General features: G+C 44.9%; 1 protein-coding gene across 2 annotated transcripts; it reads right to left on the bottom strand.

Moving 5' to 3' along the window:
* Positions 1 to 138: 138 nt before the first annotated feature.
* Positions 139 to 18004, bottom strand: LOC142761701 (uncharacterized). Of its 2 annotated transcripts, XM_075872413.1 has the most exons (5): positions 17228 to 18004; positions 12218 to 12321; positions 11044 to 11211; positions 7935 to 8333; positions 139 to 435 (listed from the first exon to the last, which is right to left on the bottom strand). In XM_075872413.1, exons 1-5 carry the CDS (start codon positions 17362 to 17364, stop codon positions 224 to 226), a joined length of 1020 nt encoding a protein of 339 aa, XP_075728528.1. In that variant the 5' UTR covers positions 17365 to 18004; the 3' UTR covers positions 139 to 223. The 2 variants fall into 2 exon arrangements, with proteins under 2 accessions (XP_075728528.1, XP_075728529.1); XM_075872414.1 differs by lacking the exons at positions 12218 to 12321; positions 17228 to 18004 and having other exon boundaries at positions 11044 to 11198.
* Positions 18005 to 22406: the final 4402 nt, after the last annotated feature.

The following is a 22406-nucleotide window of genomic DNA, read 5'->3' on the forward strand; positions in this document are numbered from 1 at the left end:
TGTATTATCACTTAAGAGCACTGCAGAAATTATGTAAGGGCAATAGAATCACCTTAACAAACATCGATTACTGTGTGTGTCCCTCTATAAAGAACGATAACTGCCTTTGACAAAAACACAAAGAGGTAATTTCCTGTTTCCAAGTGTTATCCTCTTCTTTACCAGAAAGGTGTCTCTTGTAACAGCATAAATACATATAAGTGGTACCTACAACGTATCTCACTTACTGAAAATCGAACGAAATTCCCAGCTGCACACGCCTGTACTTTGGGCCCCTCCTCTGGAAGACATTCCAACTGACGGGGTCCTTTTCCGCTTGAATGTGGCCGTTTGATGTGATCACGTTGGTATAGAAGACGTAGTCACAGTACTCGGCATCCGGGTACATGTCTTCTGAGGTGGCTGTCTCGCTTACGGTGCAGATTATCAGTTTCGCTGGGAATAGACAGCAACGAAACACAGCATGACTCTTCGGTGTCTACTAATTATATTCTAAATCAGGAGGAAAGCCATAGGTATGCGTCATCAAAGACAAACTGAGCGTCGGCGTTGGAGGAGTCAACACTAGTATTGTGAAGGATACTCATAGCGTATGAAAATTTGTCTTACGACAACATCATAACGCAAGATCACCGACACTTGGGACGTCATTATCACTTCAAATATTGAAGATATTTGTGATGTTTTACCGATGCTAGCGAGATTACACCACCTCACATTTACACTCGGCAAAAAAAGCGCGCCGTTCACGAAGGTGCATCATTTGCCGAAAGCTGACAGTATGCCTATCTAGGAGACACAAAAGCCACAATAAGCGCTGAAAAACTTTCGGTAGGAAAATTCACTTCCACTCCAGCAAAATTTTCCCTCCAGCAGCTTTGTAGCTGTGGCACTAAAACCCTATACACACGCAGTACGGTCGATGGGCTCAGCCACAACAAAGTGGCCCGTAATCTCAACTTTCTGGCTACTGAACCTATCATAGTACAGGCTATGAGTTTGACAACCACACGTTTATCATATCGAAACCCCAATATGCCTGTTTAAATATGGCCCCGTAGTGAAAAGCTCCTGGAATTTCAACCATATGATAATTTGATATGTGGGGTTTAGCGTCCGAAAATCTTCATATGATTTCGAGAGACGCGTATAAAGGGCTCCAGAAAATTCGACCACCTGGGGTTCATTGACGTGCACCCAAATCAGAGCACACGGGCCTACAACATTTCCGCCTCCACCAGAAATGCAGCTGCCGCCACCAGGATTTGATTCCACAACCTGCGGGTCAGCAGCCGAGTACCTTACCCACTAGACCACCACGGCGGGGCTTCAAACATATTGAGTTGTTAACGTGCATCTATGCGATAAAGCTAAACACATGAGCCTCAAGCATGTTAGATTTCACTAAATATAAGTTGTTTCAGTCTTCAAAAATGAAATCTTTTTAGCTTCACGTGTGCGCATTCACTGCCTAATGCATGAGTGCCGAGAAAGCCAGAGAGTCCCCACACGCAACTCTACTATTCTCCGAGCTTTCTACATGCGATGCTAGCGAGATTACACCACCTCACATTTTCACTTGGCAAAGAAAGCGCGCCGTTCCCGAAGGTGCATCATTTGCCGAAAGCTGACAGTATTCAGCACGAGAAAGTGGCCAGGAAAACTGATTTGCAATGCAACGAACATGCGGCGTTAAACATTGCCAACGTTCGCAACGATTAACGCTAGAACCTTATCTAGTGAGGGAAGTCTTGTTGTACTATTCGAGGAGCTAGATGGTGTTAAATGGGATATAATAGGGCTCAGTGAGGTTAGGAGGACAGATAAGTCCTATACGGTGCTACAGAATGGGCACGTCTTTTGCTATCGGGGCTTGCCAGACAGAAGAGAACTGGAAGTGGGGTTCCTAATTCACAGAAACATAGCTGGCAACATAGAGGAATACTATAGCATTAATGAAAGGGTGGTAGGTATCGTAATTAAACTGAATAAAAGATACAAGGTGAAGGTAGTACAGGCTTACGCACCTACATCCAGCCATGATGACGCTTCAGTTGAAAGCTTCTCTGAAGACCTCGAATCGGCAATAAGTAAGGTAAAAATACAATATGCTAAAGTGATGGGAGACTTTAATGCGAAGGTAGGGAAAAAGCAGGCTGGAGACCAGGCAGTAGGAGATTATGGCATCGGTACTAGAAACGCCAGAGGAGAGCTACTAGTAGAATTCGCAGAACGCAATAATTTACAGATTTTGAATACTTTCAACTGAAAACGAGGAAACCGCAAGTAATGGAGGAGCCCTAATGGCGAAAATAAGAACGAAATAGACTTTATACTGAGTGCACACCCAGGAGTCGTGCAGGATGTGGAAGTGGTTGGCAAGGTACGATGCAGTGATCATAGATTGGTACGGTCTCGAATTCGCCTAGACTTGAAAGAGGAACGACAGGAACTGATACGCAAGAAGCCAATCAATGAGCTAGCACTGAGAGGGAAATTACAGGAATTCAGAGTGTCGCTGCAGAACAAGTACTCGGCTCTTAGTGAGGAAACCACACTTAGCGTAGATACAATGAATGATAATCTGACGAGTATCATTACGGAGTGTGCAGTGGAAGTTGGAGGCAGGGTAGTTGGTCAGGACACTGACAAGCTTTCCCAGGAAACGAAGAACCTAATTAAGAAGCGTCAATTCATGAAAGTGTCAAGTACAACAGAAAAATTATAACTGGCAGAGCTTTCGAAGTTGATTAATAGGCGTAAGGTATCCGACGTAAGAAGGTATAACATGGAGAGAATTGAACACGCTCTGAAAAACGGAGGAAGCGTCAAAGCAGTGAAGAGGAAACTTGGAATAGGCAAAAGTCGAATGTATGCACTAAGGGACACAGAAGGCAAAGTAACTACCAATATGGATAAGATAGTTAAAATAGCGGAGGAGTTTTACAGAGACCTGTACAGTAGCCGTGACAATCACGACCTTAATACTATAAGAACTAGCAGTAACCCAGATGACACCCCATCCTTAATGAAGAAGAAGTCGAAAAAGCTTTGGAGAGCATGCAAAGAGGCAAAGCTGCTGGTAAGGATCAGGTAACATCAGATCTGCTGAAAGATGGAGGACAGATTGTGTTAGAAAAACTAGTCACCCTGTTTACGAGGTGTGTCCTGACGGAAAGAGTACCAGAGTCTTGGAAGAACGCTAACATCATTTTAATACACAAGAAAAGAGATGACAAGGACTTGAAAAAGTACAGGCCGATCAGCTTGCTCTCTGTAGTATACAAGCTATTTACCAAGGTAATTGCTAACAGAGTAAAGAAAACATTAGAATTTAAACAACCAAAGGAACAAGCAGGATTTCGAACAGACTGCTCAACAATCGACCACATTCATACTATCAATCAGGTAATAGAGAAATGCTCAGAATATAGCCAACCACTATACATAGCCTTCATAGATTACGAGAAGGCGTTTGATTCAGTGGAAATATCAGCCATCATGCAGACACTGCGGAATGAGGGCGCAGATGAAGTATATGTAAGCATTCTGGAAGAAATCTACAGGGGATCAGCTGCTACCATAGTGCTTCATAAAGAACGCAACAGAATACCAATCAAGAAGGGTGTAAGGCAGGGGGACACAATCTCCCCAATGCTAATTACCGCGTGCTTACAGGAGGTTTTCAGAAGCCTAGAATGGGGACAGTTAGGGATAAGAGTAAATGAAGAATACCTTAGTAACCTGCGCTTCGCCGAAGACAATGCATTGCTGAGTAACTCAGGGGATGAATTGGAACACATGATTACAGAGTTAGACAAAGAGAGAAGAAAGGTGGGTCTAAAAATCAATCTGCAGTAAACCAAAGTAATGTACAACATTCCCGGAAAGGAGCAGCGCTTCGAGATAGGTAATAGTGCACCTGAAGTTGTAAAAGACTATGTCTACTTAGGGCAGGTAATAACCACAGAGCCGAACCACAAGATTGAAGTAACTAGAAGAATAATAATGGGGTGGAGCAGATTCGGCAAGCACTCTCAAATAATGACAGGTAGATTGCCACTATACCCCAAGCGGAATGTATATAAAAGCTGTATCTGCCGGTACTTAGCTACGGAGCATAAACCTGGAGACTTACAAAGAGGGTTCAGCTTAAATTGAGGACGACGCAGGGAGCAATCGAAAGGAAAATGGTAGGTGTAACCTTAAGAGACAAGAAGAGAGCAGAGTGGATTAGGGAACAAACGGGGGTTAAGGATATCATAGCTGAAATAAAGAAGAAAAAATGGACATGGGCCGGGCATGTAGCGCGTAGACAGGATAACCGCTGGTCATTAAGGGTAACTAACTGCATTCCTAGGGAAGGGTAGCGGGTTAGGGGGAGACTGATGGTTAGGTGGGCAGATGAGATTAAGAAGTTTGCGGGTAAAAATTTTGCAGCAGCAAGCACAGGACCGGGTTAACTGGCGGAACATGGTAGAGGCCTTTGTCCTGCCGTGGACGTAGTCAGGCTGATGATGAGGATGATGAACATGCGGCCAAACTCGCTTTGCTGGTTTGGCTCGTGATGCCCTCACGCGGATAGCACCGTGGTCACTGTAAAAAAAACAGCTTTAATGTACTCGCGACGGCTGCTTAGGCTGTAAAAAGAGAGAGCGAAGGCGTGACTCCATACCGGCCGTGATCGCGCTCCTGCTTCGGGAAAAGCGTCGAATGGGACGGACGATTAGAAACGACGTGTTGAAGGAACCAATCGCATAGGTCATGGTGATGATGAATCACTGCACTTTACCAAGAAGGCTAAAACACTTCAGTGGTAGATATAACGGACGTATCGTTCAATGCGTACAAAGTAAGTGACCATGGCGCAGTGGTTAGCGTACCCGGCTTCACGGGTTCGAATCTCTTGAAGCAAACTTCTTCTGTATTCGTTCTGATTGTGCGTATTTGTGACATCATTTCAGTGACTGAAATATGTCACTGAAGTATTGATGGATGCCAGCCTAAAACACTTTGGTGTTAAAAAAATCAACGCGAAAATAGTCACAGTTTCACCATAAGAGCGAAGCAATGAATGTGACAGCAAGAAATTTGAATGTTACATGAACAACTGCAAGGAGCTGCACACCTTTGACGAGCAGCTGAAGCACATATACGGAAGCTCAACAAGAACGCTCCAGCGCAAACAGAACAAGTGTAATCTAACAACTTTCACTATGCTTGTGTCTTTCAATTAGTGCCAAGAAATAAAACTAGACGCTCTGACATATTGTTAGGTGTGAAGCACCAAGCCGTGGGTGGTCCATCCGCGATGTACGTATGTATAGTAGTAACAGTCGTCGTCGTCGGCATCCTTGTAGTAGGTAGCCACCCACCTCTAGATTAGTCCTTAGAATGTCCGCTGAATGGCGGTACCTATATGATGAACACATGAAAAAATGCGAGATGGCGGTACTTGGAGTGTTCGCTAGATAAATGGACGCATGATCGAACGCGCGGACGAACGGACACACATAAATATGCACGGATGAATGAATGGACGCACAAACGCATGGACGAATGAACAGACGCACCGACAGACGGACGGACGCACGCAAGGACGTATACTGGGATCGACGCACAGACGAAAGCAGAGATGGACGTATGGACAGACGCATGGATTCATGGACGGACGCACGAACGTACAGAAGGATGCACAGACGGACGCATGGACGGTCTCACGGACTTACGCACGCAAAAACGGAAGCAATAACGAACGAACGGACAGAAGCGCGGATGGACTGACGGACGCTTCGCCCCACTCATCATCAGTCACTCCTCGGATATGCTGTGATTTTTTTGTTTGTTCAACAACACGAGCGTTCACAGAAAGGGGCCAGATATGGGTGTCCGTCTCAAGGACAGCTTTAGAAGCGTAAGAAACTCTAGGAAGGATGCGTGTTAGCAAATGCGCTCAAGCATGTCTGAGATCTGGAAGCCATCAGAGGTAAATATCTCACCCCTATTGCATCTAAACATGAATAACGCGTGGCTCAGTACTCTAAAGCAGCACGCTGCGGAGCGTCACTGCTTAAAATCCCGGTTAGATTGTTTGAATCGCCGGTGGAGTGCATCGAAATTGTTTTATTTGTGTTTTATCTAAACGTCTATATTCATAATCATGACATGAAGGTGACGGGAAAGTTTGCCGAGGTTGTTCATTCAACTGCTATCGCAATAAAGACGTCGTGGTTCCCCTCATGGAGCCTTGCTTGGCGGGAGCTTTGTTGACTCAATTTCCAACAAAGTTATCATGAGGGTATCAATTTTAACCTGTTTTAAGGTGGCTGCGCTTCTCTTAAAATCATGATGTTACTTACCAAGCAGAGGTGCTTCCATCAGAAACGCCAGCGTCATCAAGTGCGGAAATTCAACAGTACTGCCAGACTTTCAGTGGTTGTGTTGATTGATTGATTGATTGATTGATATGTTGGGTTTAGCCTCCCAAAACCAGCATATGAATATGAGATACGCCGTAGTGAAGGGCTCCGGAAATTTTGACCACCTGGGGCTCTTTAACGTGCACTCAAATCGGAGCATACGGGCCTACATTTCCGTTTCACATAGAAACAGCGCCATAATGAATCATGTCGTACCAACTCGCCCAAGCAACCAGGTTGCCTACGTTTTCGCCTCCGTCGGAAATGCAGCCGCCGCAGCCGGGATTCGATCCCGCGCAGTGGTTGTGCTGCTCCATTGGACTGCCAGCAAAGTACAAATAGATGTTGTATTCGATTGGTGTGGTGATCGCTGAGTCTAATGTTGCATTGAACAATGTCTTTCCTTAAATGAAGTTGCCGATAATATATCGCCTGTGGAACAACGAGTCGCACATGAGTCGCACAGTCCCCACTATAGGAGCTGCGGCTGCGTAGAATCCGCATAGTTTTTGTACGGCCAGTCATCGAGGGTTTACCAGCAGCGAAAGTGCTACTAGCCCCGACGTCCCTCACATCTTCATTTTGCCACTCTAAGAATGATAGCTTCATTTTTATGCTTCGTTTAATTGTTACTCGTATAAGTACGACGCAAATATAAAGGAGTAATAAAAGCACTGACTCTTAGCGCAGATTGCTACGAAGTTCTGCGACGAGTGTGGTGAGGATGAAGTTGAGAGTCGGTGTAAGAAGAAAAACAGTGGCAAGTTGCCAGAGTATGGACCCGACGAAGACGTGGTGACCCAGTGTTCCGGGCTGTGGAGGCCAAGGCTAAGCAACAGCGAATAGCTTAAGACATTGCGTTTTGAGTGAGGGTGGTGGCGTAACTGGAGCGCCACAACAAGGCTCGAAGGGAACAAATATGCTCGAATACCTACCAACAAAAGGTACGCGACACTCGCTTAGGACTTTTGAAAAACTTCCATCTGCAATTTACAAAGGCGACATCCTCAGCTGAGGAATGTAACTCTGGGCAAACGGAGGGAAGCAACTCAGCCAAGTAAAGATTTCGTGTTAAGTTCGTAAGCTCTACTGAAGTGCGCTCTCCAACACACTTCCGCAATCACAGAAGTGATGTAAATACAGGCTACTCTTGCCAGTTTCAGCATTGCATTCGCTAATCTTGGCTATTCCCTATGATAACGATGTAATGATTCTTTATTAGCGTCTTGAATTGGGCTGGTTGGTACATACTGACTATGAAAGTAGAAACCACGCAGGAGCAGAATGGAGACTAGATGACTCGACAGCGTCAAGTTTGTGTCTTCTCGTCTCCATCCTGTTCCAGCACTGCTTCTTCATTTCAAGTTGATGAATTTTAGCACGCGTCCTGCCATGAATACCACTCACTCTTTTAAATGTACCAATCTATAAGACATTTCACTTTAAACATATATATATAAATATATAGCTGACATGGAGGTTATGTGCAGGAGTGTATGAAAAACAGGCGCTTACCTGGGCTCAGTGTGGTCGTTGTCGTCGTGGTAGTAGTAGTTGTAGTAGCGATCGTGGTAGTACTGGTCACGGTTAATGTGGCTGTAGTCGTAGTGGTTGTTCCTTTGGTGATTCTTGTGGTGGTTCTCATTGCACTCGTCGTGGTTATTTTTCTTGTGGAAGTAGTAGTCGTGGCTGCAGTCGTAGTGGTAGGCACAATCGTGTTCACTGCCGTCGTGATCGGTATAGTCGAGGTTGTTGTAGCCGGTACAGCCAGGGTCGTTGCAGTGGTAGTCGTGGTTTTTGTAGTTAAAGTCGTTAAGGTAGCCGCAGCTGTGGTCACTGCTGTCGTGCTCGGCATTATCCAGCTTGCTGTAGTCATAGTCACGATATTTGATGTTGTAGCCATTGCCATAGTTGCTGCTGAAAGTTTTATGTTAAGCAGTATTCATTGATCTTACAGCTCAACAAAAAAAAAAACATGAAGGGGCCACTACATAAAACGTGCAGCTCTTATGTCATATTATTCAGTACTTTACACCTACCTACACTTCATAGCTGCACGTTCATACGCATCGAATCAGGTACAGCTGCAGTGTTGATAATAAAATGTCTGGATTTTTTTGTACTTTTCTTGAAGTTACGGAGGAACTTTGTGTTTTTTGTTCCAGAGTACCATAAGCTTTTTAGGTCGTAGTAGTCGTGAAAATTCAATATCTGAGACGTTGCGTGTTCTTGTCATAACCATCTGGGTTGGAAGGACCTTCCTTCGTGTGCCAGGACCTTCCTTCTCACCTACGAATATGCATGTGCGCAGTACCAGAAAGAACCTCGCGCTCAGAGGCGAGGAAAAGTGGCAACTCACATGGTGCGTGGAATGTGGTTTTCAACTTGCGGAGCGGGTGTTCAAGATGGTAGCGCGGGTGAGGGCTCAACAGGCCTCCTCCGAGTCCACAAAATTATTGTTATATTAAACTCACCCTTCACAAATTTTTAAAGTCCTTCGTTATATATTTTATATATCGAGATCTGGTACAACACAACAGCAAAAAGCAGGTTCGGCGATGGATAGCCGTCTTTTGCTCCGGATTTTCTGCAAATACAGCGCTTATAACACTTACCGAATACCTCAAAAAGGCAATTGATAGAGGTGAATTTGCAGCATCACTATTTGAACACCTATGTAAGGCCTTTCATTCTATTATTTAACGCATTTTTCTTCTTAAATTAGAAGCTATAGGAATAACCAGTCTACCCTTGCTTTTGATGAAAAGTTATCTACATGACAGAAAACAAATAGATGAAATTCTGGATCTTATTCTAAAGAAGCAACTACGAATACAGGTGTACTGCAGCGGCCCATCTTAGGTCCCCTACTTTCTTAAATGTTTATCAATACTTGCCGACTAGCCTTTCCTCATCTAAGTGTATTCTATACGAGAAAGACAGGACAATATTTCGCTTATTTATTTATTTATTTCCAACACAAAACAGTTGGAGGTTCCCCAGGCAAAAAAGCTGTGAAAGTTCTAACGGCTGCCTATCCAATTTAAGTAGTATGCTAAATGAAGATCTGAAAATTTTCTCGTGGTGCACACAGGACAAGCTGCAAATCAACCATAATAAGTCCAATTTGGTCAACTTCACCCCACTCCAACGTCCGTCCGATCTTTGTCAATCCATTTCCATCAACAGTCACAATATTTCTCCAGTTGATTACAGTACAATTTAGGTGTGTAACTCGGCTGCCCCCTTAAATATAATCTACGCCTGTCTACTGTAAAAAAAAAACTGGCTCATGGTATACGCATTCTTGTCAAAGCGCAATTTCATTTCTCCTTTATTACTCTCTTATCCCTTTATTATGTTTTCACGCATTCTCACCTCAATTACAACATTGAACCATGGGGTGACACATGCAACAGTCACCTGTCATCATTGCATACCATTCAAAACCAGGCCATTCGTCTAATGAATTTTTCATCGCATTCTGTTAACGCGAATGAGTAATTGCACTCCTACAATATTCTAAGTGTGTCCGATCTTAATATAATATAATCTCAACATATTTCTATTTAGGCTCCTACAGAATGGTATCCCGGTGTCCTTAATACCAAGAGCATCCCTCATTAATACTGACAATTGTACATTCGCTGGAAACAATAATTTTTTTGCCCATTGGTTCGCACGAACTACGGCAAGCAGTATTTGCATTTATCAGCACTTGCTTTTAGGAATTCGCTACCGTTTATTCTAAAATTAGTATATGCTCACAGGTTCCGATCTGAACTTGGGCATTTTCTGTTTGATTTGTCTGATTCCGGTTCTTCACTGCTTCAGGTGTTCTCATTCGGTAGTTTCTCTCTGTCTTCTCATCTCTCCTCATTCTTTTGACCTCTTTCTGTGATTTCGTATATTTATTTTTATATACTGTTTATTGATTTGAACTTTACTATGTTTTATACTGCATAACTGTTTATTCCTTTTGAATTGTGTCCCACACTGTTCTTACTCTCTTCGAGTATGGCACATTACTTGTTCACTGTTTTCGTTAAAGCTGTTTATAAGATAATTCCTTACTCAATTTGAATCAGTCATTAATACTATAATATTATTCCTATTATTATTAAGACCCATATTTGCCAATTTACTTGTTTGATTCACTATGTTATCATGCACAGGAGGTCCAAATTCAGTTTGTAACTATGATACGCTCTTCTGTATATACTAATCATGTATTCTCTCTTTTGGTTGACACGAAAAATAAAATGATTCAGAAAATGATCCTGAGTTTGATCTGATCCCGTCATTCGTGACTAAGCACAAGCTTTTCGCTCAAGAAAACATGTGCGGTATTCTTATTATGAACAATTTCTCAGATTTTGTCTTCGCTGCACATTATTTTTATTTCATACTTGGCGCAATAAAGAAAACAAAATTGGCAGCAGGTCACTATGAAGCAGTAGACGAGTAGTGGGACTTAAGAAAAGTGCCAGTCTTGCACAGTAGATTGCCACGCTCAGGTAAACGTTGGCATTGCTGGGCACACGTATATTCATATAGGCTGTATCATTTTGTCCTCGAAGCCACTTTAAAACATCGCACGTAAAACAGCAGAATCTGCACGTACCTTTGTGTGCTGAGGTAGACATCCTCCATGACGTGACCCTTGGGCTGCCTTCAGTGTGCCGATTCGTTGAAACCGTTTCTAGGACTAATATATTCTCGGGTAGAGAGGAGGAGGCTCCACTAGCGTAAACGAGGTCTTCCGTGGGGGTGTCAGTAGATTCGTCCAAAGCTACAGGGCAATGCGCAGTTTGTGACATAAGGGGCAGCGCGTCTCATGCAGAACACACACAAACAAAAATGAAACACACACTCAGCGCCAAGAGTGCGTCTCTGTCATGTTTTATTTGCGTCTGCCATGTTAGGATACACTTTTGTCCACAAGATACTATACCGAGAAGCCCAGATGTAACACTGCACAACAGCACGGATCACTAATGTGCTGATTTGGTATATTGAGCTCTCTTCGTTGCTTTCAACTACGTGGCACATTGGCAACATGAGCGAAATTTTGATGCGACGTCGTATGCAGTGTTATCATCTATTCCCGCAATTTTTTTTCATTGCTTCTACTTTTCCATCTTTATCTAAAGTAATGACATTCTTTTGTTTTACGGCCAAGTAATTCGACATTTTGCGAATGACACCGAAAACCTACCGCTCTCCAGTCACCATTATTGCAAGGAACGAATGAAAACCAACAGAAACACTGCTGAAACTTCTGCTTTGGTATTCGTCAGTGACTAACATTGCTAAATACGCACGCAGTACGAAGCCGAGTACAAGTGAGCAGACCCTTGTTCATCCTCAAGGATTTACGCTGACCTCCTCACTTCTCACTATGCTGTGATGGAGCAGCATTAAAAATAATTCCCGTGTTTGCTTTTCTGCTAGTGTAACTTGAAGTCGTAAGTAATACTGGCAATAATGTTTTTTTCACAGAGAACTTTCTGATAAATCTAAATACATAATTACACAATTAAGTGTAGGACAGATGAAGAGTTCATTTTTCTGACAGCAAATAAATAAAAAGTGCTTGGTAAGAGGGAAAAACTACTCCGCCTTATAGACACACATATGAAACACCAGCTGTACAGGCACAGTATGAAAAATAAGCTGAAGCTCAGTAATGCTAGCTTACAAATGCCAAGAAAAATTCAACGTAACATGATCTTTTTTTATGTCTGTCTATTCGACACGTGTATTTCGGTCAAGTAGAGTGTGAAGGGTGCCCTTACCTGCATTGGCTGTAGTTAAGCCGAGTAAAACTAAAAGGCAGAACAAGACCCCAAGGCATACGCACATGGCAACTGCCAACAAGTTTTCTCCTGCTTGAGGGACTCTGCAAATAAGTTCATTTTTTTCAGTTATTTAGAACTATTACTAAACCACGTATTCAAGAACTTCCCTTCATTTGGCATTCCACCTCGACTCGAGAGTGTCCAAGGCTAGAATGCTCGCTACATTTGGGCGATAATCGGCATCAATTCACCAGAACCACTCAGTAACTTTCAGTCGAGTGGTAGCGCTGTGCTCAGTTCGGTCAAGTGCAGGGTGAAAGTGGAGTCAACGCTTGTTTCAGAATACGTGGGTAAATACTGTTACAAACTTGGTGGCGTTTATACACGATGTGCTTACTGTGATAAAGGAAACGAACAGGCGAGAGTCCTTATGACTGGGTAAAAAACGCACGCCCCTGTAAGCTTCTTTTTTTCTTGGTCTTCCTTCACATTATATACGTAACTACATAGTCACTACTTTAAAATGAATGTGTGCAGGTTTCTCAGAGGATAAGAAGACAAAAATGCACTCAACAATCAATTTATTACACATTAAAAGTTCATTGCCATTTGGTAATGCGATAGCTTGATTAGTTTATTATACACTACGTAAACCTGATATGATAATTACTCGCACATCTAAAAATGACGTGGTGTGGCCGCTACGCACAATTGCCATTTGTAGTCTCATGAAGAGTAAAGACTCGCTATGATCAAAGAACCGTTAACGAAAGTTGCAGGTTCGACCTCTGCCGGCGGCAAGTTGCCTTTTGGTCCACTTTAGTTTATTCAGATCTCAATCGTATTTACAACAGTGCACTTATATTAGTGCAATTTGCGTCCCCTATAAGTGCCTTGCCTTCCTCTTCTGGTTGTTTTATTTAAATTATATTGTTATCACCAAGGTGACGTAATATATTAATTATAGTGCTTTTATGCGCAAATTATATGAGTAGGCTGATTGGTTCTTTTTTCACCTAATGAACGTGACTTGCACGTCGGTGGATGTGGATGATTAGCTAAGAAATACCGATCAAAATGCAAGCTATATCATATCGGCGTCGTTGTCAATATGATATAGCTTGCAAAAGGAAATTCAGCCAGCACATCTTATGAGCCGCGTCAGTGCGCACATGAATTCGTAGCCTTACTGTATGCCAGTTCTAACAAAGAAAGTAGTACCTGATGGAAATTTTCAAGGTCATTCCAGTGAAAAAGCATGCTGATGTTTCATAAAGATAAGAGCATGTATGTACAGAAATGCCTTACGCTGACACTTGTTAGAGAATATTTCAGCTAATCAGATTGTGGAAGACATCATGAGCATTCGATGCCCGCTGTCCAATGGGCAAAAATACATATGATACAGAAGTGCGTTTCGATCGAGGATGCGAGGAGAAGAAAACCTTATTACATAATCGCGTTTTACTCTTGAAGGCTATGCTCAAGCGTCTTCCAATAATTGTTTCGCCGCGGCGCTTCATCATATGGCAGTTATTATCTGGGCGGTTGACGCTTGCGAGTTCATTTATTTTATCCTAGAAAATTTTGGTGATTCTACTCGTACACAACAGGAAAAGATCAGGTACCAAAAACTCTGGCTATACATTTGTTTCGGTGAAGTCAAGGTGCTCGCATAATACCATGTTAATAGCATACTTTTGAAGTCATCTTTTTGGTATACAGGGTTGTCGTGTCAAAAGAAAACAAAAACAAAATATGACCAAACATTGCACGTATCTATAACATTACCGAAATCCAACAAAATGTCATAAATTAGAAAATTTCGCACTTCGCAAAACTGAAGTAAAATAATCACACACGTGCAACAAAAACTGAACTGTTTTTATTTATACTAAAACATAAGTAGTCTAGATACTAAAACAAACAGGCCACAAAACAATTTGGATGGAGATTGCACGATATAGGCAATATTTTTTTCAAGAGTGACAAAGACTTGGGCATCTTGCGAAAACCCCTCTTCAATCATTTAGCAAGACGTTTGGTAAAAAAGACCAAAACTAAAACTTTTGTTATGAAACGGAATACAAGCATGTTATAAATGTGCTGAAAATCAATGATTCTGTTAAAATTATTACATTGTTGACGCTTTTGCAATTATTTTGGCGTGATAACGATGTTCGAAGAGGACATTTCAAGAGCCATCTACTATGGCATTCTGCGTAATCATGATATAATATTCTCACGCAAAACTTATAATAATGATATTGAAGTCCGAACACTCTAATTTACTGAATATTCATCAAGGCCTAATGCAAGAGAATCGCAGAAGCGTATCGACGAAAATGTTTCTCTAACGCGAATGAGTGCTAAACGCCAGTCGCTACCAGGATACTATGTATTGATAATATGGCTAAAGTGAAAGCAACTAGAAAGTACATAGATCGATGTAAATACCTAAACACACCTTTTTTGTTATTACATGTCTCAAAAATCAGTCAAATTTGCGTAATGCAGCCAAACCCGAAAACCCTGCAAGAACATTTATTCTTAGGGGAGAACCATTTACTCGGTTCTAGGAGAATTTATGGAATTGTTATGCGCCAATAATCTTAGCATAGATTAAGTCTGCGACTCCTTCTTAAGGCGGAGCTGTTCCACGGAGAAGGCTGATGACTGAGGAGTGTCCATCGTGTCACGCTTGGGTTCCCAAATACATCCACAGATGGTGCTGAGGACGAAGTGGTATTTATTTGTGGCGTTGGCCGTAAAGGTTAGCTCGACAAATACCATATGTTGGTTGAACATGCGAACACCAAAGCGAGGGCACGAAGTGCGCGATGAGGATATGCGCAGTGACGAGGAGGAGACTCGCTTTAGGCGTAAGAGAAGGCCTCATTGTACGCCACGCCTTTTCCGAAGGCAAAAGAGATTTTTCATACGCCCAAGGAAGAGGGTGCTCATCGTGAGTGGTAGCGAGAGCTGGCGTGACAGCGCGTAATTGTCTTGACAAGCTCAATTGCTTTGAAGAGGCTTTACCCTTACTTTTTTCGTTACCTCAAACTGCTGTATTAAAAAGGAATAATGACAAATGCTAGCCTTCGTGGTTTCAATTGTAATCATTGCATGTCCAATTTTACGGTTACTGGGATTTAAAGTTTTTAACTATACTAAACCGAAGGTGCAGCATACGGTTGTAACCTTTATTACGGGCAGTTATAACAGGTACTGCGAGGAAGTTACGATAAGTGCGACAACTTTTGTGACTAAATATGAAAATGTTAGAGCGAGTAAAACTGCTAATACTCCAATAGCGATGTTGTTTCACTGAACTCTGGACTTGTGCAGCACCTCTCGAATATAAAAAGAAAGAAAAGAGCGTGGCAAAACAAAAAACTTACGGCTCCTGTATGTCTGAAGCTGCAGAAAAAAAGCAGGGATGGCAATGTAAAAAAATATAGGAATTTATTTCGAGAATTTTATGGGCAATTTTGACATTGATTATGCGTGATTGCTTGAAAGATGTGTAGTGATTACAGGTTCATACATCAAGGCCTATGCAGCACACAATACTTCTTTATCTGTAACTTGGCCCTTGAGCTGGTTGTTCCTTCTTCTAAGGCTCGCACATTAGACAGCTTCCCGAGAAAGAACTTCTTTCCGACATAATTCATGGACGAATCTCGCTAGAATGTTTTCAAAAAATATTCATAATAAATTATAAAAAACGAGGCATTGACGCATGTGCATGTACGACAGAGGTCGGTCGAGCTTCAGAGAAAGTGGTCGACAGCTTGCAAATGGTCGAGAAAAAAAAACGATCCTTTTAGAGGAATTGTGTGGTTCATAAAAAGAAAACGTTGCCATTCTGAAATTAAAAGGTCCATCCTTTTAGAGGCGTGGAAGAATTTTGCGCATTTGGCTGACGCTGACCACAACTGCATGAACCTCATGGTTTTATTGGGAAATCTGTGAGAAATGATTACAGCAATAAACTAGACTCCCACCCAAGTGTTGAGTAGAAGGTTCTGCCTCATAGCGGCTTCCTCGGCCCACTGGATTGCCCATAGCTGATCGTCCAAGGCTGAACTGAGCAGCACGGCCTCGCAAAACATGCGGAGGGGGTCGGGAAAGCCAGCGTTCTCAATCCGTGTTTTAATTTCAGGGATGCTCATAGGATACGTTCTAAGGAAGCTCTTGCCTGACAGTATTTGCTTTGATTGGTCATACAAATATTTGAATATATGACGTGTATTATTGGTAAATTTTTTAGAATCTGGTTTAAAATTGTCGCCATTGGACAGACTGTGCCCTGTAGAGTTTGCTTCCGTTCCTTCTATCGGGACTCCATATGTGCATCGTATGCAGCTTGCCCAAGAAATTTAGCGCTGCGGCCAAACGTTTTCCTTTTTAGAAATGCTCTTTTCGTTGTTTCGCGTCTCTGGTATATTTGGTTTGGTTTGGTTTGCAAAAGATTGTAATCACTATAAAGAACTTCTGCAAAGAGTGACTACAACGATGACCTCCCAGTTTAAGTTATCCGCAAATACGGACGCGTTGTAATTATTGAGGGTTTCGCCTCGTAGGCAAAGACAGTGTTGTGCCGGGACCTGGGTGTCAGGTCTGAGTGTTGGCTCGAAATAATTGTGCTTGTATTTAAGGAGGTAGTTTTGTACCCCTACGTCACTTGCATTACTGCACAGGGTCCTGGCCTGCTACGCCTTCATCGTGTGTACATAATTGTTGAACAATTATGCTTCGTTTGTGTGGTCGGAATACGCTTACTTGAAGTTATGGCACTATTTGTGAGTTCCTAATTTTTCTATTGTATTTACACCACACAGCGCTACCTAGTTTTGAGTGTAGAGCAACCCTAATAACTGACTTGAATTCCAGCACAATGTATTGCTCAATTGCTCAACACTTGCAATGACCCAAATCTTTTCTCGAAATTCTCTTGTGGTATACCCTCTAATACATATCAAGCATAAAGAGGGAAGCACTTACACTGTAAGAAGAAGTCTGGCTGGGGAGTCGGTGGGGAGCCAGCCACCAATGACATCTCTTCTGAAAGTGAAGCGAAAAATTATGCAGAAGCCCGTCATTCTGCGTGGCATGCAAGACCGTTGAAAAGTATATGCCATGATAATGTTACGAGTAACTTGTTTAATGAGCTATTTACAGCGCAGAGAACCCGACAAGCAAGATGGCGTCAGACCAGCATCCAACGGACAAAACCCACTTCGTCCTCCTCTTTCATGCAGCCGTGTTTAGCGGCTGTTTTGTATCATAACCCCCGGCGGTAGAAGCACCATCCTGGTGCTAAACTTACGCAGATGATGTCGAAGGGGGGTAATAGGGCTTTAGCCGAGCCACGTGAATGGTGTCGCTCGGAGCTGACGATGACTTTGTTGGATCGGTTGGAACGATCTCGTACGTGACGTCTGTCACTTGGCGAACGATACAGAATGGTCCAGTGTAGGGTGACAACAGTTTTTCCGACAGTCCCACACGCCGAGTAGGTGACCAGAGGAGCACGAGAGAACCCGGAGAAAAGTGCACGTCCCTATGGTGAGAATTGTAGAGCTGTGTTTGGCGCGCCTGTGAAGCCTGTAGACGGTTACGGGCGACTTGGCGCGCGTGGTCGGCGCGGGCAATGGCTTCACCAGCATATTCAGTGGCCGCAGGTAGTAACGTGTCTAAAGGTAGAGTTGGGTCCCGGCCATATAGTAGATAGAAGGGCGAATATCCGGCAGTGTTGTGACGAGATGAGTTGTAGGCGAACGTCACATACGGCAAACGAATGTCCCAATCATGGTGGTCTGGTGCTACGTATTTGGCAAGCATATCGATTAGGGTCCTCTTAAGGCGCTCCGTGAGGCCATTTGACTGGGGATGGTACGAAGTAGTAAATTTGTGCTTGGTATGGCAAGACCTCAGGATTTCATGAACGACAGCTGATAAGAACGTGCGGCCACGGTCGGTGAGAAGTTTACGGGGAGCACCGTGCACTAATATTATGTCGTACAGCAGAAAGTCCGCAACGTCGGTAGCGCAGCTGGTCGGGAGTGCTCGTGTGATTGCGTACCGCGTCGCGTAGTCCGTGGCAATAGCAATCCATTTATTTCCGGCTGTGGAGAGTGGAAAAGGCCACAACAGGTCGAGACCAACTCGAAAGAAAGGCTCGTTGGGAACGTCGATCGGCTGAAGGTAGCCGGCTGGGAGGGCAGATGGCGTTTTGCGACGCTGACAGGGCTCACAAGCGGCGACATAGCGTCGAACAGAGCGGGCAAGCCCAGGCCAAAAAAACCGACGTCGTACCCGATCGTAGGTGCGAGAAACGCCCAAATGGCCCGTCATGGGAGCGTCATGAAGTTGATGCAGGACAGTGCAACGCAGGTGCGCTGGGATGACAGCAAGTAAGTCTGATCCGAAGGAATCAAGGTTGCGGCGATATAGGATCCCATCTTTCACAAAAACATTCGTAGGGACGGGTCGCGAGGCGTTGACTCCAGTTTGTCAATGATGGCTCGTAAAGAAGCATCCCGACGTTGCTCTTCGCCAATGTTTAACAGCTGCGACACGGATAATACGTCCGTGATAACGTCAGTATCGGTTGCTTCGTCAACAGGGTAGCGGGATAAACAATCCGCATCCTGATGTAATCGTCCTGTTTTGTACATTACAGAGAACGTGTACTCTTGAAGGCGTAGAGCCCAACGAGCGAGACGTCCCGTGGGGTCCTTCAGGGAGGCTAGCCAGCAGAGCGCGTGATGATCCGTGACAACACAGAATGAGCGCCCGTACAGGTATGGGCGAAACTTGGTGACTGCCCATACAAGGGCGAGGCACTCGCGCTCCATGATGGAATAGTTGCGCTCGGCTGGAGATAGCAGTCGACTTGCGTAGGCTATAACACGGTCGTGTCCGCGTTGTTGCTGCAATAGCACAGCTCCTATGCCGTGTCCACTGGCGTCCGTGTAAACCTCGGTTGGGGTAATAGATCAAAGTGAGCCAAGATTGGTGGCGTTGTAATCAATGTCGTAAGTTGCGAAAACGATGACGCTTGGTCATGGCGCCAGGTAAACGAGGCGTCTTTCTTCAAGAGGTCTGTGGGTGGGCGTGCAATGGTCGCAAAGTCCTTAACAAAGCGTCTGAAATATGAGCACAACCCCACAATCTGCGGACATCCTTTGTGGTCTTCGGAACGGGAAAGTTCGTGACTGCGCGAATTTTCTCTGGGTCTGGACGCACGCCTTGAGCATCGACAAAATGACCGAGCACGGAAATTTACCGAAGAGCGAAGCGGCACTTGGAGGCGTTAAGCTGGAGTCCGGTTCGACGAAAAACGTCCAGAATCGCTGACAAACGATCAAGATGCGAGTCGAATGTGGGCGAAAAGACAATAACATCGTCAAGGTAACACAAGCAGGTGGACCATTTCAGCCTTGGAGCAATGAGTCCATCATTCTTTCAAATGTGGCTGGTGCATTGCAGAGTCCAAAGGGCATCACCTTAAACTGATAAAGACCATCAGAAGTGATGAATGCGGTCTTCTCGCGGTCCATGTCGTCGACGGCTATCTGCCAGTACCCTGATCGAAGGTCAATACTTGAAAAATAAGTGGCACCGTACAGGCAGTCGAGGGCGTCGTCGATGCGAGGTAAAGGATAAACGTCTTTTTTAGTAATTTTGTTAAGGTGACGGTAATCGACATAAAAGCGCCATGTTCCATCTTTATTTTTAACAAGGACGACTGGAGAAGCCCAGCGGCTGCATGAAGGCTTGATAATGTTTTTCGCAAGCACTTTGCCGACTTCATGTTGTAATATTGATCGCTCCGACGCCGACACACGGTAGGGGCGTCGGTGAATGGGGGTTGCATGGCCAGTATTTATGCGATGGGTGACAATGGTCGTTTGGCCCAAAGAGTTGCTGGCAAAGTCGAAAATGCTACGATAGCCCTCAAGAACGTGGCAAAGCACTGCAGCTTGCTCAGACGTGAGGTCCGATGACACCATTCGCTCGATGTCGGCGCCCCAAGAACGTGATGGAGTGGAACCACTGAGTGAGCTGCAGCAATCTTCAACTCTGAAGGCCACGACATGGCCATCTTGGAGAGCAGTAATTTTGGCCAGGGAGATACCCTGTGGCAGAACTTGGGTGGTGAGTGAAAAGTTGACCAGTGGAAGGAAGGTGCGGTTTCTCTTAATCGTCAGAATCATATGCGGCACAGCAACCCCATGCGTAAGCATCACTGCAGGAATCGGGGCCACCATGTAATCACCATCAGGTACTGGCGGCGTGGCGGATAAGTCGACATGTGTGACAGAGTTAGGAGGGAGGCGGGTGAAATCAATGCAGCAGAGGCTGGTTTGCGGTGGGCTGGTCGGGTCGGAAAAGAGGGGTAAATCGAGATGGAGAGAGCCAGCTGAACAGTCTATGAGGGCAGAGTGCGTGGCTTGAAAATCCATACCGAGCATGAGTTCATGAGGGCAATGTTCGATAACGGCGAAAAGAACGACAGTGCATCTCTCCCCAATAGACACTCGCGCAGAGCACATGCCAAGAATTGCGGCAGTTCCTCCATCGGCGACTCGTACAGCTCGGTTGAGGGCGGGCGTGACAACTTTTCTAAGTCGGCGGCGGAGGTTAGCACTCATAATGGACACATGCGCACCAGTATCTATCAATGCACTGACACGAACATTGTCGACAGTAACGTCCAAAAGGTTCCGGTTCGTTGTTAATGTTAATCGAGGATTTCTTACGAAGGTCGTCAACGCAGCTCCACCTCCAGAAGCTTCACGGCCTAGTTTTCCGGTCGGAGATGCTGCGAATAAGTCGGGGAGGCAGCACGGCGTTGTGGGGGCGACTGGGACTGACGACGAGCAGGGGACGGTGAACGGTCGTAACGAGGTCTGCTCAGAGGTGCTGTAGGAGCGGAAAATGTGGTCGGCGTTGATGAAGAAAGTGGTGGGGACACCTGGCGAGCAGAAGTGGTGTGATATTGAGGTGCATAATGGGACGGTGGAGCCCAGCGGCTGCGGCAGTGGCGAGCGGTATGACCAACGCGTCGACAGTTAAAACATATGGGCCTGTCATCAAGAGTACGCCATTCGGACGGATTGCGTTGTATGCGAGGTGCAGAAGGGGTACGATGATAAGGCTCAGCAGAGTATACGGTAGGAACAGGATGTAGGCCGACATTCGATAGCTCTTGACGAACGACCGCTTGTATTAAAGAGATCGTGGTCGGGGAAGGCGCAGGCGTCGGTAATGGCGTGGCTACCGGTTGTGCTACCTCGACCTCTCGACGAATGATGCGTGTAAGGTTGTCACATCGAGGGGCCTGGTGAAAGGCGTCGTCACACGAAGAAGTGGCCGCTGTGTTCGGAAGGCGCACGATGCTTTGGGCTACGCGGCGGGCTTTAGCTTGTTCGAGACGTCGGCATTCTTTAAGGATTGTGTCGATGCTCGAGACGTTGTTAAAAAACAGCAGGTTGAAAGCATCGTCAGCAATGGTTTTCAAGACGTGGTTAACCTTTTCGTCTTCCGACATGGACTGGTCGGCCTTGGAACAAAGGGCCAAGACGCCAAGAATGTAAGAGACATACGATTCAGTAGAAGACTGGGCCCGTGTGGCAAGAGTTTTCTTCGCAGCGAGCTGACGACCAGATGAATCGCCAAACAGGTCACGTATCTTTTCTTTGAAGAGATCCCAGCTCGTTATGTCGGCTTCATGGCTTTCAAACCATGTTCGGGGAGTGCCGACCAGGTAGAAAAGCACGTTGGCGAGCATGAGCGTGGGATCCCATCGGTGAGTAGCACTGACGCGCTCGTACCGCTTCAGCCAAGTGTCTAGATCGATTGTACCATCACCGGAGAAAGTGCCGGGATCCCGTAGGTGCGGTAGTGTGACGTAGGTGGTGGCTTGGACTGATGAGGGCGGCGTAGAGGAAGTACCAGCAGTCGAAGCAGTCGAAAGGTCGCCGATGGTGCGACCACTGCGCGTCTCCATCGAGGTACGGGGGTCGTCCACCTCCACCAATATTGTTACGAGTAACTTGTTTAATGAGCTATTTACAGCACAGAGAACCCGACAAGCAAGATGGCGTCAGACCAGCATCCAACGGACAAAACCCACTTCGTCGTCCTCTTTCATGCAGCCGTATTTAGCGGCTCT

The sequence above is a fragment of the Rhipicephalus microplus genome, chromosome 8, assembly GCF_043290135.1.
Source record: "Rhipicephalus microplus isolate Deutch F79 chromosome 8, USDA_Rmic, whole genome shotgun sequence".
NCBI lineage: Eukaryota > Metazoa > Arthropoda > Arachnida > Ixodida > Ixodidae > Rhipicephalus > Rhipicephalus microplus.

Excerpts from the sequence above, each read along its gene's own strand:
- LOC142761701 (XM_075872413.1), bottom strand. The coding sequence starts at position 17,364 with ATGGCATATACTTTTCAACGGTCTTGCATGCCACGCAGAATGACGGGC. Across the intron at positions 11,212-12,217 it reads CTTAACTACAGCCAATGCAG|CTTTGGACGAATCTACTGAC; the intron begins GTAAGGGCACCC and ends ATTGCCCTGTAG. Across the intron at positions 8,334-11,043 it reads GTCTACCTCAGCACACAAAG|CAACTATGGCAATGGCTACA; the intron begins GTACGTGCAGAT and ends AACTTTCAGCAG.